Source organism: Uloborus diversus, unplaced genomic scaffold, assembly GCF_026930045.1.
Source record: "Uloborus diversus isolate 005 unplaced genomic scaffold, Udiv.v.3.1 scaffold_12, whole genome shotgun sequence".
Lineage (NCBI taxonomy): Eukaryota > Metazoa > Arthropoda > Arachnida > Araneae > Uloboridae > Uloborus > Uloborus diversus.
In genome coordinates this window covers 3,902,311-3,929,751 of record NW_026557876.1, presented here as the reverse complement: position 1 = coordinate 3,929,751, position 27,441 = coordinate 3,902,311, and the positions used below count along the sequence as shown (strand labels likewise).

General features: G+C 37.2%; 1 protein-coding gene across 1 annotated transcript in view; it reads left to right on the top strand.

Moving 5' to 3' along the window:
* Positions 1-27,441, top strand: part of LOC129232431 (ubiquitin conjugation factor E4 A-like) — a gene marked incomplete at its 5' end in the record, with an annotated part of 81,333 nt that overhangs the window by 24,331 nt on the left and 29,561 nt on the right. The window contains 6 exon segments of the mRNA XM_054866576.1: positions 239-448; positions 8,105-8,272; positions 8,734-8,991; positions 13,039-13,277; positions 22,276-22,433; positions 26,850-27,042. Of these exon segments, the coding sequence (XP_054722551.1) occupies positions 239-448; positions 8,105-8,272; positions 8,734-8,991; positions 13,039-13,277; positions 22,276-22,433; positions 26,850-27,042 (1,226 nt within the window).

The window sequence follows — 27,441 nt, the reverse complement described above, 5'->3', positions numbered from 1 at the left end:
AATATTAGTTAGGGGACCTAGGGCCCGTATAAAAAGTTAAATTTCATATTTTTCGACGCATTTTTAATTTTGCTTCATACTTTCAATATCGTAACCCTGCATCTGATTTTGAACATCTTTGTGATTGGAGGTATGCATCTAGGACTAGCGGTTGCGAAAATAGAGGCTTTGCAGGTTAAACGGAACAGCCTGTCCGTTCTCTGTTCTATTTATACGGATTTTTTCCCCCCCCCCCCAGGTCGTGCGAAAATCTGGAACAGCCAGCTGCCAGAGGTTTACGCCTCTCTCCATGCTTCTGATGGCTTCTTTGTGAACCTGTCTGCTGTGCTGCTGCTGCTTTGCAAGCCCTTTGCAGAGCCCAGGTCCCCCAAGCTCTTCAAGGTGGACCCCCTCTACTCTGCTGCACCCCTCTCCACCCCAGACAAGCGAAACGGGGTGCACATCAAGAGTGAGCCCTTCGCCTTCTCTTGTTTGTTGGTTAAACATTAGCATGCTTGCCGAAACTCTACTGTTTTTTACGATTTTCTCCCGTTTTTTTCAGTCAATCATCAAAAAGTTTGAGTTTTTTCTCAATAGATGGCGCCCTTTTCTTGTCTACCATTGTCAGGGAATAAGATTTTTTTCCAATTTATAACTCATTTAGTAAAAATTAATTTTTTGGAAGCTTTCCTCATTGCATGTTCAGCGAAGCACTTGCTTTGCCGAAAATGGCAGCAGATTTCAATCCTTTTGCATCTTGAAACTATTTCAATTATTTTGAAAGTTTGATGTTATTTTAACGTGTGCTACCCTAAACCTACTTATTTTATATTTTATTTTCCTTTATATATTGATTTTTTTTTTTTTTTTGGATTTGAGAAATTAAATTTTTGTAGCTACTTTTTTTTTTTTTTTAGATGCCAGGGAATGTACGAAACTTTAAGCAAATTCACTCTTTATTATTCGTTTTTTCCTTTGCAGTATATTTTTCTTGCTGCTACCAATTTGCTTACATCTGCGAAAAATACCCATTTCACTTTGAATTTAGTATTCATGTTATTATATTATGTTATTATTATATCATGCTATTACATATATCTCTGGTGGAATCTCCTGTTTTTTTCTCTTCAAAAGTTGGCAAGTATGCAATAGTTAATTGTTAGATAAAAGTTGAAAAAAACATTTAAAAGCACAAATGAAAGATTGAAAAGTTTAAAATGCAAGCATGTTTTGTAGGCAATAGCCTCCTTCCAAAGCAAGCAAATGGGATAGAACACGGCCATGGGAGAGTTTAAATACAAAAAGGGGGGACCAATCAGATCTCAGCGAGTGCTGAGGCATGATTTGACGTGTCAGAACATGTATATTAAGATTGGAGAGATCTGCGGAACTGCAAAAGACTCGTTTTAAAGATTTTTTTTAAGGAGGCTATTGCCTCTGAAACATGTTTGCATTTTTAACTTTTCAATCTTTCATTTGTGCTTTTAAACGTTTCCGACTTATCTATTTCATGCACGAAGCTTATGCTTTTTAATTCATTAGTTATTTTTCAGTAAGTTACCGCCCTATAGCCAGGGCTAAGGCAGAAACACATCAACAGGGGCCTGGCCAGAGTATATTTGGGTCCGTTAATGGACCCTTCACAAAAATCGGACCAACCAAAATGGACCTTTCACAAAATCCCAGTCAACCAAAACAGACCCTTCACAAAATTCTGATAAACAAGATCAGATCTTTCACCAATTGTTTATTGAAAGAGCAAATCTGAAAGCACAATAAAGCATATTTCCGTGTGTAAAACTGATAAATTTTGGAACCTTTTTTGAAGTCAAATTAGATTGATCAGCTTATACAAAATCTGCTAATTTTGCAAAAAAAAAAAAATCAGCACTCTTGCTATGCTCCTGCAAGCGATAAATACAGTTGGCTCTCTGTTTAACGACTTTCAAGGGACCACAAGAAATCGTCCTTAAATAGAAAGCGTCGTTAAGTAGAATGCTTTTAACACTACTGTGGACCACCTTGGACCGTGAAAAGCCGTCGTTAAATAGAGAAAGTCGTTGAATAGAGCGTCGTTAAACAGCGAGCAAACCATAATTGCTACTGCCAAGTAAATATAATGCTTGTTGTTTGTTTCTTGGAAAGAAATTAACAGCTGAAAATAAGTTTGGTTTTAAATAATTTTGTTTGTTTTATTCCTCTGGGGGTTCAGGACCAGGGATTGCTCGGTTTCTGGTCTCGTTCAACAAATCAGAGCTGTCTTTGGGGTCCTATCCATCTGGTAAAGCCACAAACAGTTGTAGGTAAGGGGACTCTGGAGCAGGGTTCATACACTCCTTCAAAACTCCTCCAACACTCCTTCATTTTGGTTTTACCTCCTTCAAAACTCCTTCTTTTTCAGTTCAATCCCACATAATCTTCCTCTATGTAACTTAGAATCCTTCGATCAACAACTTAAGGTCGTCGCAAGGGCGATTTTAATGTAGTAATTTCGTGTATTTATTTCATAAAGATGTGATTTACTAAATGATCATGAAAGTCGTAAAAGTTGGAGGTGAAAGTATTGTTAGATGACTAAGACATTTCATAAGTGAAGCGAAACAGCTCGGCTATTTTTCCAAGTTTTATGGTTTTTGTTTTTTCCTCCACCACACTCTCAGCCGCAAAAGTCAGTTTGTCTAATTATTATTTAAAAATACACTAGTAGATTTACTATATTATGCAATACGATTATCCACTATAATATTAAAATCTGTTCGCGTCTGTCTGTCTGTCTGTCTGAAGATCTATCGTCTCGTGAACCGCTGCGAATCGAGAGTCAAACGAGATACCGATCAATTCGAAATTTTCCAAAGAAAACAATAGGACCAATCTTGTAATTGTGCGACTTTAATTATTGGAGATATTAATTAAAACGTTAACTAACAAAATGTTATTCAGGAATTTTTTTTTCTTTCCTGTTGCCATTTTGCATATTGGTGAGCAAGTAAAATTCTAATAATTCTTTTAAAAGAGATTTTTTGGCTGCTGTCTTAAAAAAAATCTCCAAATCTTAAAACAACGTTTCCATCTAGAATTTTTATTTTTAATTAGTTTAAAATTGGTTGCTCTATTCGGATATTTATCTCGTCTGTCCTTTCTTATTTTTTCACATTCAACGTTCTTAACTCTTTTCAGTATATGAAAAATGTTTCTTTAGTAATGTTTATTGATTGAAGTGTAAGTTTATCATTCACCGTCCTCATATTTGGGTACATTTAGGATGTGCGACTAATTATGTTTATTTTGTTGGACTTTTTCCCGTCACATCTGTGAGTTTTCGAATTGTAATAACTCTCTTTTTCCTTCCTGTTTCTATTTTTGAAATACAGTTTATATCGTTAAAAGAACATGTTAAATTAAGATTGTTTGGATTTCTTTAAGTGAAACAGAGTTGAACAGAAAAAACTGTTTTTAAGGATTTTAACTAAAGCTAAATTGGAATCTGATGACTTGGTATTAAATTAATGCTTATTGGTAGTTATTCTTGGTGCTTTAGTTTCACGTAACCAACCAGAAAGTGTGTGTCATTCTATGTAAAAAGCCGATCGTAATTGTACATAACTAGTTCAGATATAATCTATCAGATGTAATTCATTTTAACGTGAGCACAGATTATACAGTTGATAATGCATATATTTTCATCTTTTGCGCTAATTGAAAATACTCATAACTTGTATCATTGATAACTATGATTAACGTTAAAGAGAGTTTTGACAAAAATAAGCTCTACTGGTGTTTTGCAAACCTTGCATTACGCGTATTTATTTACTCCTTAGCGCTTTAGAAACTGATGTCAGAGTAATACAAAAACATTAATTGGACATCTCTTTCATTTTTTAAGTAGCCCGTGCAACGCCAGGCACGCAGCTAGTATTACAATTAAAATACAATTGTTTAGTAAGTTGCAGTTGTGATATTGTAAAAAGCATCATCTCCAGCCTTGGAGGGGAGACGGGTTCATTAAATTGTGACAAGGGGAACAGGGGACATCGCACAGTTATCCTAAGCTAACAATATGTTTATAAAAAATATGACATGTGACAAGAGGAGGAGTGAGGGGGAAATGTGACACTTTGTGACAAAACAGGGTCAAATGTGTTGGGAAAAAAAGTAGGAGATCATTTATATTGTAACGGATCCGGTGCGACTTCCAACTTTCTCGAAAGGACGACACAGTGCTTGATTAAAAACACAGGAAATTTATTTACACTATGTACAGGAAAGATCGTCGACAACTGCTAAATGAATCGTCAGCAATTAAGCAACTATCACACAACACCGTAAACTCCACGTTTACACACGTATTTACTCCCAAATACGAAAAACAACACAGCGAAGTGCCTCGCAATAAACAGAGCTAATACACTCTCAGTAGAAATTCTCAATCGAAACTAAACTTTTTATCCTGCGTAACGGCTTTTATACACACCGAAAAGAGAGCTCTCGAATATTCCAGAAAATGCTACACAGTTCTACACTTTCTTATTTCATTCACAAGTTTTATCAATGAAAAAAAAAAGAATAGGGGGATCGTATACTTCAGCCGAATGTACGGGGGCTGTATATTCATTACAAGAAACTATTTACAGGTTACTTTGCTACAATAAATTTAGATGACAGATAATTTAATAAATGTGAAATTTAGCTAGATTACGACAAATTAACCACAAAAATAACTAATGTTTACAGAATTTGTAACAATATATAATGACAGCCCATTAGTACTCCTACAAAATCTCTTTTGAATCCTTCAAAACTCCTTCATTTTATTTCTCAAATTGAGTATGAGCCCCGTGGAGTGAAAAGTAAAAAGTGTGCATGGCAGTACTGCATGAGTTAGTTCTCTTTCTCCCCGGGCATCACCCGGGATGCTATAATTAATGTAATTTTCGTATTGAAAATATCGTACTTGAAAGAATAAATATCGAAAATGTCAAAATATCATGATATTTTTATAAATAAATATCCAATATATATCGGCGAACCCTGGTGGTAGGCACTGCTAGAGATAGAATTTCTACAAACATCTCTACACTTACTTTTGCCATAGTAACTTAACCTCACGATAATCAGCCGATGCTCGTTCGGACCGACGATCCGAGCGAATCGGAAGCGAGCTCTCGGATTGGACGCGTGACATCACGGACTCCCGCCATTGGCTTAGCAGGGAGGCGTCCGCCACTTGGTGCATCCTGATTGGTTGCGTGGACGTGAGGAGGGCATTGATGTGAATAATGAAGAGGACAGGCTATTTAACAGCGAACGGGGTTGAGATTCTCTTTTTTTTTAGACTTGTTCGGTGATGTCTGTCCCGTAAATCGTAGCTCGGGTGGAGCTCGTATTGCTCGGCTGATTGCCGATGATGCTCATAGTAATAGATTAGCGGTATTAGGATGAGCTTACTGAACAAGCTAGTCATATTTAATTAGTCTTTCTACCTTTAGCTTCAGTTAATAGTTTATACAATTATATTTACTTTTAATAAATTTTAGTTATTTGAAAGAAGTCTCTTCATCTGTTATTCATGGAAAGTCGATGAAATGTTAGTTCTTCCACCAACTCTGCGAGAAGTATTAAAGTTAATAGGTGATATCATTCATCAATGGCATCAGGTACAGGGGGTGAAGAGTGCATGGCAGTACTGCATGAGTCAGTTCTCTCTCTCCCCCCCCCCCAGGCGTCACCCAGGAGACGTGCCTGCTCCCCCGGGACGAGCCCATGGAGGAGGAGGGTGCGGAGCTTTTCCACCTGGCACACTGGGCCCTGCCCCTGGGGTTCTGGGTGGCCACGGAGCGCCTGTCCCGCCTCAAAACGGACCCGGGCGGTCATTCCGAGCTCGTCAGCTTGCGAGATCGAGATTTTCGCTCACGCGATCGGTTGTGACGTAGAAATGTCGCAAAGTTGTATTCTAATCTACTCGAACCTAGCCGCAAGCTGAGTTCGAGTAGATTAGAATACTACTTTGAAACATTTCTACGTCACAACCGATCGCATGAGCGAAAATCTCGATCTCGCACGCTGACGAGCTCGGAATGACCGCCCGGGTCCGGTTAAGGCCCCTATATGTACGAGCCGACGTATCAGCTTAAGATTAGCCATTTTGGATCGGAGCGCATGTTTGAGTGGTTGTCTTTTCTGGCATGTTATCGCGTTTAGTGATTGTTCACTGAGCAATTATTAGCGGCACGTGAGTCGTTTATTAAAAAAAATATTATTTTCGGCAAATTTGGCGAAATCCGAAACTTTGCTGTGGTAACCCTAGGAATGCAACAATGAAAAATCCGATCCAAAATGGCTAAACTTAAGCTGATGTGTCGGTCTATCTATATAGCGGCTCTAGGTTCGGGTGCAGAGGATGTGGGACGAGGCCCGGATGGGGCAGGGGGAGTAAAATGAAGCGTGACACTTTGTGACAAAAGGGGGAAGAGGGTCAAATATGTTGAATGCAACATCATTTAATAACAGCCCATCAGTACTCCTTCAAAAACGCGTTTTATTTCTGAAATTGAGTACGAACCCTGCGGAGTGAAAGGTGCATGGTGTTAGCCTAGCGCCCCTTAAATTATAATTAACGAGTTTTAACTAATTCATCTCACCACTTATCTCATGATAGTATCAGTCAACTGCCTAATCCTAGTATGGGAGAAATTTTTCAACGATGTTTTTCTACCTTCTAATGAGGATGCCTGAAGACGTATCTCGCACGTGCAGTCGCCGTTCCAGGACGTCACGATCTTTACGTCATCGACGAAGCATCGTGACCGATCGGCACGTGCCCGATGCTCATTGGCCAGGCGTTATGCTGGCGTGTATCAAAAGGGGATTTGGCGTCCTCATGCTAATGAGTCGACTTAGGATATAAGGAAAGGTTTCGAGTAGAGAATTGACTTCTTCGGCGTTTTTCTCTCCGGCTGGTCGACTCGAGCGCTCGTTTGCTTTTAAGCAACGATGCGGGTTTAATTTTAATAGATAGTTAATAGATTGATAAAGCTCAGCTCTAGTTCGCGTTATTTTCAAATGTTTTTGATAATCTTAAACTAACTTGTTATGCACAGAATATCAAACGCCATTAGCGAAGATATCTGACATATTCTAATACTGTCTAACACTAAGCAGAGTGAATATGACACATTACAAGTAAAGATACTTCTGCTATAAAAACCTTTTTTTTAAAAGTCTAAAATAGTTGGTAAGTTAAAGAAATTACAATGTACGTTGCAAAACAGGATGGATGAACATATAACTTCATACCTGTAAGGTGAATGTTCTAAATAACACACACTGTTCGGACATGAGGAAAAAATAGAACCATGCTACAAGATAGCCACACACCAAATACCACACAAACCCTCTGTGATCTTACTTCTTATATCCCACAGAAAAAACACAGTTGATGTCTACTCATGGCGCCATCTACCGGACAGTGAGACAAACAATGAAAAAATTGATACGTATATATTTATGATGACAATAGAGGGTTGTTTAAATGGCAAGACCAATTATGTCTGAATATATTATACAACATAACTTTACTAAATTACCAAATAAATTTGGTTTTTATTGAGCAATCATGATTGCTTATTGTTCTCACTTGACCGTTTTTGGCGTTACGGTTCCTTTTTCAGCTTGGACCAGGGCTGCAGCACCACCGTCCACCGGCGGCGGCACGGCTGGTCCTGAGCACTGTCCCCCGAAATCCACTTTTGCTGGGCGGTGGCGTCCATGTCCCACACACACGAACGCCTACACACACACACGAACGCCTACACACACGAACACCTACACGCACACGCACATACACAACACTCACTCACACACATGCATACATACACTTAGGCACCCACACACATGCGCCTACACAAACACACACGCTCGTGATTGCGAAAAACATAATTTGAATTCAAGATGCCAAAAATTCAAATTATTATTTTTTTTTTTTAAGTTGTCTTCAACTATTTTTAATCATGCATTTCTAGTCATACATTAATTAGGTTATCGCATTTGGAGGTTATTAGTCTTGAGCATTCTCTTGCTCATTACATGGCAGTACTGCGTGAGTCAGTTCTCTCTCTCTCTCCCCCAGGCATCACCCAGGAGACGTGCCTGCTCCCCCGGGACGAGCCCATGGAGGAGGAGGGGGCGGAGCGGGTGTTCAGCTTCAGCTCGGAGATCTTCCACCTGGCACACTGGGCCCTGCGCCTGGGGTTCCGGGTGGCTACGGAGCGCCTGTCCCGCCTCAACCAGGACCCGGGCAGTCATTCCAAGCTCGTCAGCTTGCGAGATCGAGATTTTCGCTCACGCGATTGGTTATGACGTAGAAATGTCGCAAAATTGTATTCTAATCTACTCAAACCTAGCCGCAAGCTGAGTTCGAGTAAATTAGAATACTACTTTGAAACATTTCTACGTCACAACCGATCACATGAGCGAAAATCTCGATCTCGCAAGCTGACGAGCTCGGAATGACCGCCCAGGTCCGGGTGCAGAGGATGTGGGAGGGGGCCCGGATGGGGCAGGGGGAGTAAAATGAAGCGTGACACTTTGTGACAAAAGGGAGAAGAGGGTCTAATATGTTGAATGCGACATTTAATAACAGCCCATTAGTACTCCTTCAAAAACTCGTTTTATTTCTGAAATTGAGTACGAACCCAGTGGAGTGAAATGTGCATGGCAGTACTGCGTGAGTTAGTTCTCTCTCTCTCTCTCCCCCAGGCATCACCCAGGAGACGTGCCTGCTCCCCCGGGACGAGCCCATGGAGGAGGAGGGGGCGGAGCGGGTGTTCAGCTTCAGCTCGGAGATCTTCCACCTGGCACACTGGGCCCTGCGCCTGGGATTCCGGGTGGCCACGGAGCGCCTGTCCCGCCTCAACCAGGACCTGGTCCGGGTGCAGAGGATGTGGGAGGAGGCGAGGATGGGGCAGGGGGAGCACTCGGAGTCCGCCCAGCGCATCAAGGACAACATGGAGAGGGGTGAGTGACCATTTCTGACCACGATCCCACGCCGTTGGGGAGAATTTCCAATCTAATAATTGATAACTTACGATGTTTAAACGAAAAGCCGAAGGGCTAAATTTCGTAAGTCAGTCAACAATGTTACATGCTTATACAAGCAGAGATAATATCACACAGTGGAAGGTACAGAATCAAATGTTAATGTGAAGAAATGAACATTTGGAACTTGTTAAAATCTTACCAAAAATTTATTGGTCCATAGTAACTAAAATAAATAAACTAACAAAAATAAGTTCTTGAGAATAAAACCCGGCCATAAGCGGAGGTGGAGTTCGCAACTCCCCAACACTTACCGGACCTAACTCACAAGAGGCTGACGAACTCAAAAGAAGAGAGAGAACGATTGGAATCGTTCACTATTTATACTTGCCTCATTTGCATAGGATTGGGCATCAAAGGATGCCAACCTAAAACTGAAACTTTACACGTGCCGAAAGAGTTGAGAAGTTAATCTAATTTGAATAAAGTTAATTTTATATTACATTACATTAGGAATGAGAACGCGGATAAATATCGTTTACCGATGTCTATCAATAATATCTCCCCAATATTTCCTTTAAGGGGGTCTGGGACACAAAAATCCTCAAATTTTGCAATTTTTTTTTATAATTTGAAAAATTGCTCCGTTTTGTTCTGCTTAAGAGGACGTTTGAATCTTGTTTCTACCTTAAATAGAACGAAAGTTATAGTTATTTTTGTTGCATGCATCTAACGAATGTGTACATAACTTTGAAACTTTAAACGCGTTTTTCTCCATGATGCAATTTTTCCCGATTTCTTGCATTCAAACTCTTATAAGTCAGGAACCGATGGAGATAAAGTAATGAAACTTGGAGCATATCTTTTTCAAGCAATTTACTTTAATTTTTATTCCGCGAATTTGAAAAAAAAAAAAACGTTTACTGCAAAAATTATGATTTTTTTTAAAAAAAAGTATCTTCGAATTTTTCGAAATTTTTCTTCAAATATTTTTTATTTTTTATTGAATCAATATTTTTAAAATCGCCGAATAAAAATTAAAGCTTAGATATTTGTGCATACTTTTTTGCAAAAAAAATTGAAAATTGAGCAACAATATTTTGAGTTATAGCAATTTAAAGCAACCCCATTTTTTTGGAAAAAACTAATTAAATTTAAATAAAAAAATAATTTTTTTTCATATATATGTTATGATTTTGCTTATTAAATAAATGATGAATCAGTTCAAAAAATTTCAAAACTCTAAAGTACATAATAAAGAAAATTTCAAAATGTGTCCCGGACCCCCTTAATACTAGCTGAGTGAGTTCTGAAATAAGACCAACAAACTATTTCTAACTTCATGACGTTTATTAAGCATTAAGGGGTTAAAGTACCTCAAAAATGACCAAACGATCAAAAAAAAAAAATTATTGCTCATTTCGAAACTAAACGCTAGTCCAAAAGTAGGGGAAAAGTTTCAATGCTTTAGTTTAAATATTGAAAAAGTTATGAGTGGTTTTAGGTCATGTTCGCTATGTGTTCTTATGCAAAAAGAAAACTTTAACATGATTTTTATCGATGATGGTTTTTTTGTGTTTTCATCTCATAAGAACCCCTAAGGATTTTTTTTCTATAAAAGATACAGCTTTAAAGTAATACTTTTTGCAATTATAATAATATATTTAACAAAACTGTGCATTGGATAAGCATTTCATTAATTACTCAAATGTTTAGAGCATGTCATACCTTTAAAAACCAAATTGTTTTGAAAAATATTACGATTTTTTTACGTAATTGATCGCAGAAAATTTTCTAGCGAACACAAAAGCAAATGAATGCACAGATTTTTAGAGATGATGATTGTGATCGTTTAGCAAAAAGCTTTTTTCATGTTAGTTTAAAAACAAAAAAGCCATAGGGATTTTTAAAAATTGGAATTTTCCCAAATGTTTTGAATTTTTGAAAAAAGTAAGCAATATTTTTAAATTTTCAAAATAAATTATTGATTACAAAGTAAGTAGGCATGTTGTGGTTTCAACCAAAAATATAATTTACTTAAATTGAAAGAAATTGCTTGAAAGGTGCCGTGACCCCAGTAAATAGCTAAAACATCCTGTAAATGATAAAAAAATATACTAAGAACGTAATCATTATATATATATCTCTCTATGTGCTATTCATGCACGAGAAAGATATATATATTCATGCACGAGATAACTAATGCAGCAATGATGAAATCTAAACGGCATGACTATCGACTAAATACTTGGACGAAGAAACCCATTAGGAAATAAGCTAACGCAAACTCATCATATTCAAGAAAGGGCGATTGGCACGTACCAGCATGTTCGAATGCCAAAACATATTCTGTGACTGTTGGTGTTGTGAGGTGATGAGATAGGATTATTTACTGTTGTTATTAACTGGCATTTATGCCTAACACAGGCTGACCTGCTCAGCGCCTAACGCGCAAAGTGACCTCACAATTTGTGTCTAACTCCCCTGAGGAAGATAAACACCCAAAGTTTAGCAGATGCCTTTCTATTTCACATTTCTGTAGCTGTCTAGAGAATGAAATGTCAGAACTCAAATTGAAAAGCTAAATCATTTTATTTATAAATCTAATAATTAACAACTGTAAAACATAAAAACTTCTGTGAATGGCGTAAACAAGTATGAGGGATTTCAACAATGCTCGAATCAATCTTCATGTTCCAAAAGAACATCTTTCCAAAAAAAATTTGACACCCTAACAAGAATTATCCTAAAATGTTTCAAAAAATTTTAAGTCCCTAACTCTCAAGGCGAAATCCTAACAGCCATCTCCTGAGTGCAGGACGTCGCTTCAACAGCGAACGATCCTCTTAAAAATACCACTATCGTCAGTCGAAAATGAGAAACGCGAGCAGAAGAGAGCGATTTCCTTCTCATTCCCCCCTGCTTATATCATACAGCGCACTCAATGCATGTCACTCTGGATATGCTTACGTAAGAGCCAATCTGGATCTTTCCAGAGCAATCGATTTGCCGCGGAGTCATCGGGAGATTACGTCACACATCCGCTCGTGCTCTGACGTCACATCCTTCTTCCTGACGAACACGTCGTTCAACGAACAGTAGAACCTCCACTAAAGGACACCTCTATTTAAGGGACATTTTTTCTGGTCCCAGTCCCTTTGAATAGGAACTTCCATGTATTTGCCTCCAATTAAGGGACAAAGCCAAAAAATGCAAAAAATAATGTATAAGCGCATTAGAAACAGTGAATTTACTGGAATTCAAGTTTCACTTTTCCTCCAAAAATGTAATGTGAATTAAGTTTGACTTAAACATAGGTATGTGAAGGAAATAAGTAATGTATTTTAAAAAGAAAATACTTGCTGAAATTAACATGCATGTTTTGCCCGCTCACATATATGATAATCTCTAACAAATGTTTCTTAGTGGATCAGTGAATGATTTTATATATATAATTTATTATTGGATTTACTTAGAAATTTCTGAAATAGAAGCTATAATTCAACAAATTGACGCAATCTTAAAATAATTCACTGATCCACTAAGAAACATTTGTTAAGAGATTATCATATATGTCAGTCCATAGTGTAGTATATTCAAAAATGTATGCTATATATTGATAAAAAGATAAATGTTTGAAAACATCCATGTTTGAAAACATCCATGTTTGAAAACATCCACGTTTGAAAACATCCATGTTTGAAAACATCCATGTTTGAAAACATCTATGGTTGAAAACATCCATGTTTGAAAACATCCAAGTTTGAAAACATCCATGTTTGAAAACATCCATGTTTGAAAACATCCATGTTTGAAACCATCCATGTTTGAAAACATCTATGGTTGAAAACATCCATGTTTGAAAACATCTATGTTTTTTGGTCGACGTATCAATTCCATTGATGTTTTGATTTCTTACGTCGATGTTTTGCCATCAATGTCGCACCTCTGACGGAAATGTCTGGGAAAACGTGTCCTTGACATGCCTATTCCAAAGAAACGGCAATGATGGTTGTCCCTTTCCAGGCATGACCAAATTCCTGACGTACCGCACAGCCCTCCTGGTGCCCGAGACCCTGGACCTGATGGTACGCTTCCACCTGGCCACTTCCAGCTGGCTGGTCCACCTGTGCTCCCCCGAGGGGGGGCAGCTGCCCCCCCAGGGGCAGCCCAGCCCCCAGCTGGCCTACGTGCCGGAGTTTGTGCTGGAGAACATCGTGGACTGCTGCCTCTTCGTCAAGCGCTTCTCGGCAAAGACCTTCGAGGTGCGGTGCTCTTAGTTGGTGTACTTCTGGAGTACCACATAGTTCGAGAAATTTGTTACAAACCCGCTGATGTGTGCATCACATGACTTCCTTTTGCTCCAATTTAATGTCATTTCCCCATTATTGCAATTTTAATGTGATTCAAGTGCTAACTCTCTAAATATCACCAACAATGGCCACATTGAAACCAGATTTAAAAAAAAAAAATCCGCCAAATTTGTCGCCAAGTTGGCGACAAATTTGGCGACCAAAATGGCGATATATTGCCAAGTATCTGCCAAATTATTCCACCACTTGAGTTTGCATCGAATTTAACAATGATTTCCCCCAAAAAGGGGCAAAAGACCCCTTTAGGAGCATCCGAATGCAACCAAAAGAGAAGGTGCACAACAAGGTCCCACTAGAAGTCTACGTAACGAATTTCAACTTTCTAGGACATACCGTTTTTGAGTTATGCGAGATACATACGCACATACATACGTACATACAGACGTCACGAGAAAATTCGTTGTAAGTAACTCAGGGGTCGTCAAAATGGATTATTCGGGCGTCTATACGTTCTTAGGTACGTATGTACGTGTGGTCGAGATGAAAAAAAAACTCAACATTCATTTGGGGGTGAGCAAAATGGAAATGAAGGCCGATTTTTGAGTGAAAATTTTTTTGCGAATACAATACTTCCTTTTTTGTAAAAGGAAGTGAAAATGAGGTTTTAAGTTAGGGGGTCAACTTATATGCAAAGCAGAATTTCCAAAACATTTTCCCGAAAATTCTTACAAAAAAAAAAAAAAAAAACTCAAAAATGTGAAAATTTTTAATTTTTAGTCTATTCCTTTTAAGCAGATGCTAAAGAAGTAAATATTTACACAATTCACTATAATTTTACATGGTCTGAAAGTGAAGTAAAGATTTAAAGTAAACAGCCGACAACGGAAAAAACGTGGGGATTGCCTGTTCGCAAATTTTCCCGATAGTCAGTAATTAATGCTCAATTTAAAAAAAAATAATGTAATATGGCTGTAGCGTAAAATTTTATTTATTTAAAATTTGAGAAAAAAGCAACACGTAAAAAAAAATTGTAACAGCAAAACCCTTTAGAAGAATTGCGACCACAAACCCATGGGGCCCACAAAACCCATTTTGTACCAAGTGAACCCATTTGGTACAAAAGAATAAAGATTGAATGTTTTTTATTAAAAAAAGGTTATTACATTTCATTTTCCCCTTTTTTGTAAGATTTAAATTCAAAATTAATCGGCAAATGCTCCCAATTTTCTCGGGAAGTTAAGGACTCGACTGATACGTGGGTTTTCAATTTTTTCCTGATTTTCCTCCTAAAAGTACGGGGTCGACTTATACTCAAGATCAACTGATACTCAAGTATATACAGTAGATTATTTTAGGCATGAAGTTCAGTTAGAAGGAATCACCTTGGGAGCTGTATTCTATGTAGTTAGAGTAATTCTATTGTATCAATATTATTCATTGTGTTTAAAGTAATTTACCTGATATTAGTTGGATTTTAAACACAGAGTAAAATTAATAATGCATCAGAAAATGCAATAAAACTAATAAAATGGTTTATAAAAAATAATCAAAATCTTATGAATGGGACTTTCTAATAGGTAACAATAATTAAACGATTGTACGTGGATAGTACAAATAATTCCATGCTTTTTAAAATGCTGTATATAATATACGGAAGTATTGCACGAACAACAATGAAAAGTATGTGAAAATAACCAGAAACTCGCCAAGGTATGGAATTTTGCAAACCAAGTGGTAACACTGGTGCAGTATCTTTAATACTGGCATTACAAAACAAGAAATGCGGGGGGGGGGGGGGGGGTTACAATATGCGTGATGATCATCTGTTCTTGCAGTGCTTTGGAGGCTCATTAACGACCTTGAGGTTAGCCTCAGACTTTTATTTTGAACTTTTCCTTCCGCTAAATATTTGAAGTGAACAGAGAAATAATTAAAAATTGATGGAACAAAGGTTTTGCACATAGACTAATAATAAGAGTAGACCGAGCTTTCCCAGACTTGCTGATGAAAAAATTGGTTCATGGATACATCATGTGACTGGTGGGAGGCTTGGCGAACACTTTGGCAGCATGGTTGCTAGATGGCAGGATTATCTATCGTTTGGCACTCGACATGTATTTCAAGACATAATGTGTTTTCATTATAATTTTTTTTACAGGTGCGGAGATTGATTTTTTTTTTCTTTTAGTAATGCATTATTTTGACAATAGTTATTAGTTTTTGATAACACAGTCTTCAGTAACTTTTATTTCATTTGGAACTGCTACGTCAGCGTTGGCGTGAACGTTTAACGCAAAAATGTACTAATCGGTATCTTAAATTTGAAATTGTAGGTAAAAATCTTACCGTTTGCTGATTTATTTTGGGTGCTTGCATCTTTAATTGCTTCGAGAGTTATTGAAATTGACTAAAGAAAATGCACAATACTATCTAAATGAAAAACTCACTATATTAACAAAATATTTACAACTTAGAATAGCAAGTTTACAAATCGGACTCCATAAAAGATCATTCTTCCGTGTTTCATCAATTCTATTTATTTTATTTCTCGCGGGCTTTGATCGTCTGCTACGATCAACGCCCGCTGTTGCTAGGATATCCACCAGTCACATGGTTTGGTTTATGAGCAGCAAAAGGATTGCCATAGCTCGGTCTATTCTTATTATTAGTCGATGGTTTTGCAGTGGGGTTTGTAAATAGTTTTAGTGGTACGAAATGGAAGTCTGCTGGATGCTACCTGGATGTAACACACAACTCAAAAAGAAATAGTCTCCATTTTAAAAGTACCGCACCGGTATTACCACCACAGATCTGAGCTTTGGCGAGTTTGTGGCTGTTTTCATACCTTCCTCATTATTTTGGTTAGATAACATTTCCGGGCTTATTGGCTGTGGTCTAATTGGAGTAGAAATTTCGAATAAATCTTGGCTACAACATCTCATTACTTTGCCCGTCTTCATCGCGAAGCTATAGAAATTTTCAAACACCCCTTTAATTTCAACAGAAAAGAGGAGAATTTCAATTTACCAAAAACATGGCACCCTGCCCTTAGATCCACTCGCCACAACAGTCTAGAACATACTGTGGTCCCATCCAATCAGAAACCGGTAGCCACCACGGCTTGTGAATCCCATCCAATCAGGTACCAGGATCACCCGACTTGTGATTCCCATCCAATCAGGTACCAGGATCACTCGGCTTGTGAATCAGATCCAGTCAGGTACCAGGATCACACGGCTTGTGAATCCCATCCAATCAGGTACCAGGATCACACGGCTTGTGAATCCCATCCAGTCAGGTACCAGGATCACACGGCTTGTGAATCCATCCAATCAGGTACCAGGATCACACGTCTTGTGAATCCCATCCAATCAGGTACCAGGATCACTCGGCTTGTGAATCCCATCCAATCGGGTACCAGGATCACTCGGCTTGTAAATCCCATCCAATCAGGTACCAGGATCACTCGACTTGTGAATCCCATCCAATCGGGTACCAGGATCACCCAGCTTGTGAATCCCATCCAATCAGGTACCAGGATCACCTGGCTTGTGAATCCCATCCAATCAGGTACCAGGATCAATCGGCTTGTGGATCCCATCCAATCAGGTACCAGGATCACTCGGCTTGTGAATCCCATCCAATCAGGTACAAGGATCACCCAGCGGCTTGAATCTCATCCAATCAGGGACCTTATTCCACCAGCGGCTTGAGAACGCCTCCCAATCAGGACCAGCAGCAGTTTGCTTAAATACCGGAGCCACCGAAGCCGGGAATCAGTCTCTCCAAACTCAAACCACTGATGATGGCTGCAGCAAAGCAAGCCGAAACGTCTGGAACTTCTACTCCAATTAGACCACGGCCAATGAGCCCCGAAATGTTATCTCCCCATATTGACGCCGGCCGTGAAAGCCCGGAAATGTTATCTCCCCATATTGACGCCGGCCGTGAAAGCCCGGAAATGTTATCTCCCCATATTGACGCCGGCCGTGAAAGCCCGTAAATGTTATCTCCCCATATTGACGCCGGCCGTGAAAGCCCGGAAATGTTATCTCCCCATATTGACGCCGGCCGTGAAAGCCTGGAAATGTTATCTCCCCATATTGACGCCGGCCGTGAAAGCCTTAAACAGTATTTTCCTCATTATTGAACATACAATAACTTTGTATGTACAGCATTTTGCAAACAGATCATTCGTATCCTGTATTTGTGCGTGAACATTTAAATTAAAACTTCTTAGAAGGAACTATGTTTTTTTTTTCTTGAAAAATGCATGCTCGTTCATACTGAATTGCCTTCAGCAAATAGTTAATATATTAGTTTTTAGCTAATTTGATGATGAAATAACAAATTGTTAGATTATAGTAAAATAGTACTCTTGAAAAAAGTTTGAATCGATCTGTAATTAAACAATAATTAATGTAAGGAACTGAATGGTCTGCTGTCATATCATTTCATTGCAAATGCAGATGAATCAGGGTTGCCGCATCACAGGAAAACCTGAAGAAACAGAGAAAACACAGGGAATGGGGGAAAAAAACGGAAAATCCAGGGAATTTTGAAATTTTCCTCTAAAACTTGGAAAATGCAGGTGAATTTTTTTTTTAGTTCCTTTCACAAAAAAGGAAGTATTGTATTCGCGAAAAAGTTTCACTCAAAAATCGGCCTTTATTTCCATTTTCCTCACCCCCGAATGAATGTTGAGTTTTTTTTTTCAACCCGACCACACGTGGATATATGCCTAGGAATGTATAGACACCCGAAATATCCATTTTGACGATTCCTGAGTTAATTACAACGAGTTTTCTCGTGACGTCTCTATGTACGTATGTGCATACGTATGTCGCATAACTCAAGAACAGAATACCCTAGAAAGTTGAAATTTGGTACATAGACTCCTAGTGGGGTCTCGTTGTGCACCTCCCCTTTTTGGTTGCATTCGGATGCTCCAAAGGGGGTCTTTTGCCCCCTTTTTTGGGGGGGGGGAATCATCGTTAATTTCGATGTAAACTCAAGTGGTGTTATAATTTGACGGACACTTGGCGTTATATCGCCAGTCTTTTGGTCACCAATTTGGCGACAAATTTGGTTTTTTTTTTTTTAAATATTGTTTCAATTTGGCCACTGTTGTCGATATTTAGAAAGTAAATTATTGAATCACTTTAAAACTGCCAAGAATGAGAAAATGACATTAAATTGGAGTATGTGATGTCGTCATCATCAGCTCGTTTTTTGTTTTTTTTTTTGTTTTTTTGAATTGAAGTTGCAAAAATCAGTGCCCAAGTATATAAACTACCAAAAAAAAAAAAAAAAAAAAAAAACCTAAATAAATAGTAATAATAATAATGAAGTTGAGAAATAAAGTAAAATAAAAAATGGTAATTTTGCTTTTATTTTAAAGTAAATATTAAAATGTTGATCACAAAAGCAGAATCATTTTATTGTTTTATTTAATATAAATCTTGAATTTCATGATAATTTGATGAAAAAGTGTGTATGAAATTAGTTGTAATATTCACTGTTCTGCTTAACTTTTACCCTTTTGGGTCCAAGTAATGAATGGTTAAGAGAAGGCTTTTTTTTTTTTAAATTTGCATAAAAAGTTAAATATATTTAATCACCATGCTATTATTTCAATTATTATGAATTCTTATTTATTTTCCGTCATTTATTTCTTTTTTGTTTCGATTTTATTCCCTGTAATGTATATTATCACTATATTAATGTTCTTTTTCAAACACGAGTGTTTGCTCATTTGTAATGCTTCATTTTCATACAGGGAAAACTAAAATTAAGGACTCTGGACTGGGTTGCAAATGTATAATCAAGAGGGGAAACTGAAAATCCTTTTAAATGCCTTATACTATCAAAATCAACTACGAGTATTTTATTTGTTAACAAATAGAAAGTGGCAACAGATAAAAATTTTAAATCATTGGCTTTTAGTTTCCTTGTACGCCAACAATGAATTTGGTTACTAATCGCTGGATAAAGGCTTATCTGTAATTAAAATCTGCTTTCAAAAGGCGTTACGATTCGAATTCTATATTACGTAGAAATTCCAAACACATTCTAACAGGCGCAGAAGATAATGCTCTTTGGTACTAAAATTTTATAATTTTTAAATAAATTTTCTCTGCAAAAATCCCGAAAAACCTTTTAGAGGTTTTTAATTGATATCTTCGTTAAATAGGGTCATCCGAAGACTCGGCCCAGCTAAGAACACTCTCGATCAACTCTCTTTTCGAAAAAAAAAAGTTTTCCAAAATCGGTCCACCGGTTTAGGCGCTAGAGTGCCACAGACGGACACGTCAAACTTATAACCCCCTTCCTTTGTGTGTCGGGGGTTGAAAACAGCGAATTTTTTTTTTCTAAAATTGAGTGGCAACCCTGTAAACGGGCTGTAGTAACCCGATCGGTAGACTGTCGGATTCGGGATCGGAGGGTCCTGGGTTCGAACCTCGATGGTCGAAGATCCACCATCGTCATTAATGGGGACTGGGGGACGTTAAATAGGCTCGTGGTCTCAATGTCCTCCAAGTGAAACGATACCACTGGGGGTGCTAGCACCAGGTAGCTCCTGGACTAGTTCTAAATTCTCATTAACTGTTCGATCCGGTGATGGTGCTGCTATCTATCGGTAGATAAAATAATGGAGGCAAGGCACTTAGTATGCAGTCCTCGACATAAATACAGTTGTAGTCAGTTGTGACTCGGAATCGGAACCCTGTAACAGGGTTCGTACGCTCCTTCAAAACTCCTCCAATACTCCTTCATTTAGGAAATTTTTTTGATGGGCCCTTCAAACTCCTTCATTTTGGTTTGAACTCCTTCAAAACTCCTTCTTTCTTAGTTAACGACTACACAGTCTTCCTCGTTAGTTGTCTTGATCGACAACTTAACTTCATCTCAAGGGCGATTTTAATGTAGTAGCTTCGTATATTTATTTTTTCATAAAGATGTAATTTACAAATTGATCATATTTAAGTCATAAAAGTTGAAGGTGAAAATATTATTAGTTGACTAAGACATTTAATAAATGTAGTAAACCATGCTTAAATGGTGCTTGGCTATTTTTTAAAGTATTATGATTATTTCTTTTCCATCCACCACACTCTCAACTGCAAAAGTCAGTTTGTCTAATTATTATGTAAATATTTAAAAATACATAAGCAGATGTACTATAAGTGATTGTGTTGAAAAAACAGTTGTTTAGCAAATTGCAGTTATGATATGTAAAATGAGTCATCCACAAGTAATGTCGTGCCTTGAGGGGGGAGGAGGCATCATACAGTTATTAAATTATTATATCTATAAAAATATGACATGTGACGAGGAGTAATAAGATAAAGTGTGACACTTCGTGACAAAGGGGAAGGGGATCAAACATGTTGGGGAAAAAAAAGGGCGACATCATTTAAGGACAGTCCGTTAGTACTCCTTCAAAATCTCATATTACTCCTTCAAAACTCCTTCATTTTATTTCTGAAATTAAGTACGATCCCTGTGTAAACGTAGGTTTAACAAGGTTTTTGCTATGCTGGGGAGTGCAACTGTCATAGGCGGATTTAGGACTGAGTTCCTGGGGAGGGGGGGGGGGCAGGATTTTTTTTTTTGGAGCAACATTTTTAATTGCCCCCCCCCCTCCCGCTTCTCAAATGTTTTTGTCTGTTTTCTGTGATGTATAAGGCCATTCTTTACTTTTTATGTGTCGTTTTCATTACTGTGTGTAATCATGCTGTCCTTTTTAAATTGACCTTAAAAGGGAGGGGGCTGGTGTTAAGAGAGTGACGCAGTGCTCCCTTTTAAGTGGGATATAGAATATCTCTAGTTTTATGGAGCCGGGGGTTACTCCCCCCCCCCCGGAGGAAATTTTCTAAAATGGATATAAAATTCTGCATTTTGAAGTCTTATAAGGGTTAATTGGAAATAATAGGCAAATATATATATTTTTTTTAAGTTTTATGCTTTAAAAGTGCTTTGTGATGCAAGTTAATACTTTAAAAGAAATGGTGCACAGATTTAAAGAATAGGTATCAAGAGAGTAACATACTTCCCATTTGAACAATTCTTAATTTATACACTTGATAAGAAATAAAATTGAAGCACACTTTGCTTAGGAGTTTCAAAGACTTGTCTAATAATTTTCAAGGTTTGGTTAGTTGGATTGGGTTTTTGGCTCAAGAGCCCTGGTAGGTTATACTGCGCCAATTCTTTTCAGGGATTTTAGAACCTATCAATAATTTGCACTTTCCAGTCTCTGAAAATTTCCTATTCAAAAAAGAAAAAATCATGATCTTTTTTTGTTATAAGATTTTGGAAGATAAGTTGTTACTATATAAACTCCTCGCAAAATTGGGGGGCATTGTCCTCTTTGTCCCCCCCCCCTATAAATCCATCCATGTTCTTCTGAACTATTCAAAACGAAAAAATGATGATTTTTTTTTTAAAATTTTTGGAAGATGTGTTGTTACTACATAAAGTCCGCCCAAAACTGGGGGGGGCATTGCTCCCCTCTGACCCCCCATAAATCCGCCCATGTTGTTAGCACAGTCGTAAAAATATATTACTTTTTTCAATTTTTCAGAAAATTTGAAGTGATAAACAAATGTTACACAACAGTTTTTAATTTTAATCTATACATTGTCTTTATCAATAAAAGTATTAATTTGAAATTAAACCCTGCCAATGTTTGGAAAATAAACAAAATCTGTAAATGTTTGCAGAAAATTATATATGCTTCAGTTTTTTTGTAAATTTTAATACATTCAATTTTTTGCAACTACTCGGTATTGGCCGAGTATCTGATCAAAATTCGGCCGAGTGCCGAGTACTCGGCATATTGGCCGAGTAGGCCGAGTACCGAGTAGTTACCGAGTACTCGGTACGTCTCTACTGGGGAGTGAAACCGTCCGTTGTCGTAAACCCGTGTTTTTCACCCCTCCCCCAGATGGCCGGCCCTGCCCTGGACCACTTCATGACCCTGATCCTGATGCTGATGGGGAGTCCCGAGAGAGTGAGGAACCCTCACTTGCGTGCACACCTTGCGGAGATGTTGGAGGCCCTCATGCCCTCTGCCCAGGATGAGCCCAACACCCTGCTGTCCAGGTGAGCCCTTCAACTAGAAATTGCCCTATTTCCCTCGGTATTGTCTGCGGCGGTTTATGGGACCCACAGGTCCTGAAATCTTCATACAGGTTACAGGATGCAGAGTTAAGGTATTGAAAGTTTGAAGCAAAAGTTAACATGAGTCAAAAAATACAAAACTTTTTATGTGGGAACCGGGTCCCCCCAGCTTATGCTTGGGGAAATATTCTCCATTCAAAACTGTTACCGGCACAAAAAACTTGATATTTGTGCGAAAAAAACTCAAGGATATATTCTTCCAGTTCAAAGTTTTAAGGGACCATACAGAAGATGAGATTGGAAATTATCACCCTTTCAGAAGAATGACAGGTTGTCAAAGTAAAACAAAAAGGTACAGTGAAACCTGTGTATAACGATACTGTCTATAACATTTTTTTTTTTTTTTTGGCCCCAGCAAAATGTCAGCATGAATAATCAAACTGTCTATTACGATATTTTTTTTAGGTCCGAACGGTATCATTGTAGACAGCAGGGATGAGATTTTTCTGGCTTTTGCCGGAGTTCCAGCTTTTTCTGTTGACTTTTAGAACCTTTCCTCCTTTTTTTGCCTCTTTCAGGCCTTATTTTTCTCAAAAATCGGGGGGGAAAAAATACGATTTTTTAAAATTTTCGGTCCCTGATTTTTTATTTTTTTCTATTTTTCTCCTTCGAATTTTCATTCTCCGCGATATCTGCCAAAAACGTACGTTTTGGAATCATGCCAACGACGTCAACCAAGTGCTGCGCCGAAATTTGCATGCCTCGTTTGAGATTTCAATCTTTTTGCATCCTGCAAGTATTTCAATTATTTTTGATGTTGTGTAGTCTTTTACCATATGCTACCTTATATCTGCTTATTTTATTCATCATTTCAATAATATTTTTATTCCTTTAATTTATTTTAGAAAAAATGCAAAACTCAATCAAAAAATGTGGCTTAGCACCCACAGTCTCGAATTTTTAAAACTTGGCATGGTTACTGTTTTTGTGTATTTAAGAAAGTGTAAAAAATATTTATAGTGAATCTCAAACCGTTTAGGGTTTGCAGCCTGTTAAAAGTTTTGAGATTTCATGATTAAATGAGACGGCTGCAAGTTCTTTTGATTCCGAAATCGTATTAGGAAGATTTTATAGACAAATTTTGGGTTCCAATGCAAGGAAAAGGATAACCAGTCGTTTATGTACATTTATTTATTTTCAATTCTTATTATGAAAAGTATGTTCTACCACATAAAGAAATTTTAGATTTTTCTCTCTGTTGTAAATTACGAACAGACCTAATTTTAAAATTTATGTTCTCACTCATTTAACATTATAAACTCAAATGTTTTCAATGAAAAAAAATGTATTTTTCTCTAAAAAATATGAAAAGTTGACACTATTGTGTGATGCTGCCAAGATTGACCTCTGACTCCCCCAACCCTTTGTTCAATAACTCAAGGGTTAGAAATTGGTGCCTCTTTTTCAAAATTTAGATTTATTTATTAATAAGCACTCTTGCAAGTAATGGTACAATGCAGAAAAATGTACAAAGTTATTACTTATACTTTATTAAATACGTATTACCTTTAAAACTGGTAAATTAGCCATTTTTTATTGAATTTTGGAATGTCATGGCTCTCAGGTTCTATTTTGATGAGGTTTTGGATATCATCCCTTTTATGATTTTTTTTTTTTTTGGATTTCCTCCTTTTTGCTCTCTGACCATTCTCCATCATTTGAAAAAGGGGTGATGGGTTAAGGAGGCGTGCCTCAATGTCTTTGAGCGCGGAATAGTGAAAAGTTTTGGTTTGCGTTTATAGTTTCACTTTGTGTTTGCACAGAAATGGTTAGTTTGGGTTCTATTTTTGCTGCACAAATGAGAAGTGAACTTGGTCTTTTCTTAACATTTCCTTTTTTGGTGCGTCTCAGAGAATCTTCGAAAGTCTTTTTTATTAGGTTTCAATGCTTAATATGGCTAGTTCCAGTAAAAAAAAAAAAAGCTTTTAGAAGCAGATGCTTTCCAAAAGCTTTGTCTTATGTAACGGCGAGATTGATTCTATTAAAGCACGGTTTTAACATGGTTAGGTAATGTAATGATTTGGTTCTTCCACATTTATTTTAAAAAGCAGCTGATTTTATAATGCAGAGATTTTATGAGTGGCGGTTAGTGTTTATTTATTTATTGTATTGGAACAAAAAAAAAACTGCTGTAAACATGTTTGAAACAAAATGCACCATGACAGTATTTTTGATAAATGTGATATTATTTTCCTAGATGCAATAAGGAATAAATTTGTTTAAAAAAAAAGAAAAGAAATAAAAAACAGCCGACCAGCGCATCTAACAAATGAATCCCGATTAAAAAAAAAACTAACAAAAGTACCCTCACATCATTATCTTTATCACTACCTATTTTGATCAAATCAGAAGCATTATTTTTTTTCTCCTAAGCCTGATAAGTATGGGGAATAGGTTGATGTTTTTTTTTCTAGTAATTTATTCCCCTTACTAATCAGACCTATGGAAAATAAAATATCAAAATAAGCAGGAATGCTGCCATATCTTAATCAAGCTGCCACCCCTTTTTAAAATAGAGAGGTTCAACGGTGTTAGCCGCTGCTTTCGAGGTCGGACTGTAGTTACGTTTTTCATTTTTGCGTTTTTCAAGTGATAAGTTCATTGTTGTGTGCTTGGGAAGATTAAAGATTGTTAATGTCCTTTTTTTTTTGTTTTCTGGACAAACCTCAAAATGGGAAAGTGTAAATTTTGCAATGATTGGCTAGAAAAGGAAAATCACCTAAAAACCAAGGTTTCAGCCTGGGGGAGAAAAGTGAATGAAACAGAACTGTTCTGTTGTGTATGCTTGAGTAATATATATTTTGAAACTTCCTGTTAGCTAATGTGTGTTTAGGACCGCACCGTGGTAATGCATACCTAGAAAGCTCGACCTCCCTACTAAAATGCTGAAATGCAGCCCCTGCTCTGAATGGAAAAAGAAAGGATCATCTTCAAACCAAAGCAGCTAGAAAAGAGCTGTTTGCTGAAGCTTCTTAGAAACTAAAAAAAGCTCTGGAAGAAAATAACCTTAAAGCAGCAAAAGTATCCAATCTGAAGAAAAAGTGAAAAAAAAAAGAAGTACAAATAATTCATATGACAGTAGAAAAAAGGAAATCAAATGTTATCACATTTTGCAGAAAAAAGCCAAAAATATAAGGAAATAATACCAATGCAACATTTTTCAGCCCTCATATAAGCTTCAAGCCATACATCCCCCCCCCCCCAAGGAAAACTTTCTGCATCCTGTAAACATTTCAAATATTTTTTTTTTAAATTGAAAGTTATTCTTACTTGTACTACTTTTGATAAACTATTTTCTTTATTATGTTACTATAATTTTTAATAAATTGATTTAACACATTTTTTACTTCCCATGGACATGTCATGGAATATTTCCAGAGCTTGCTAAAAAAATGAAATAAATAAAAACGAGAAAGAAATAGTCATGAAAATTTTCAGGCATTTGAAACGATATTTTCAGTTTCATACTTCAACATCATTTTATTTTTGCATTGTAATTATCATTGCAATTATCATTTTGTTAAAGTCTGATTTTTCAAATTGGTTTTCTCAGTTATTCTCTATTGTCAAGACTTTCGATTTAATATTTATGCTTTGTATTTACTTAGAAAAAAGAAGGAAATAATACCAATGCAACATTTTTCAGCCCTCATATAAGCTTCAAGCCATACATCCCCAAAGGAAAACTTTCTGCATCCTGTAAACATTTCAAATACATTTTCAACATTTTTCAGCCTCATATAAGCTTCAAGCCATACATCCCCCCCCCCCAAGGAAAACTTTCTGCATCCTGTAAACATTTCAAATACATTTTCAACAAACTAAAAAAAGAGAAAAAAACAATACTAAAAATGTGATTGCATAACATAAATTATATGTTCAATAAATGCATCATCTTGCTCTTTGCTTCACAATTTCAAGCTTTATTATATTGATTATATATATATATATATATATATATATATATATATTAAGGTTACACTGAAAGTTTTTTGAAAATATCTTAAAATTTTTATTTTACTACTTCTAGCCCTATAATATTCATTTCCAAAATTGTAAAGAAATCTTTACAAAAAGTATATAGGCTATTTTGGTAAAAGTCAGTGAAAAGAGATAATCCTTTTCTGTTTTTTGAGTTCTTAACAAATTGCTTTTTGTCACCTTTTAGTCACATTTGTTTTCAAATCTGTCACCTTTCTCACTCTTTTCAAAGGCCATCAGCAGTCCTCGGCCTGTATTTGTAATGCCTTTTCCTGTTTATTGGGGGAGAGAGTTTTTTTGTTTTGCTCTATGTCGCTGGGCTGTCTGTAATTGAAACGTGTGTTCATTGATTTGCAGCGTGTATCGGGAGAAACTGTTCAGCAGCCACCCTTTCGTGGGGGAACTTGCCCCCACCCTGCTGCATGTTTTCGTGAGCATCGAGATGACCGGACAGAGCGTGGCATTCGAGCAGAAGTTCCAGTACCGCAGGCCCATGTACGTGGTACTCGAGTACCTGTGGAACTTTGAGGTGCACCAGCGCAAGATGAAGGTGGGTACCCTTTTACCAGAACATTACTCCTCCCTGTTTATTGCCTTCTCGTTTCTTTGATAAGGCTGGTCGGTTCGATTAGTTTTAATGGCGCAAGAGCTTGAATAGTGTTAGATTTTTAATTTAAACTTTCACAAAAAGTGAAAGAATCACTTAATTTGGAAAAAAAAAATCATTAAAAATACGTTTTTGCATCATGCAGAATCAATCCTTTTTCGACGTAAACATTGCATCACGTTGTGACGTCATTCGTGAGATCGGTCGCGATAACTCGGTCAAATGAATGGACTTTTGGGTGAACCGAGTCACCAGTTCATTGTATCTTATAACCGCGAGAGTTTTTTTTTTAATTGAGTTACTTTTTGATTGGCAACACATCTTTAACTTTCTTGCATTGGC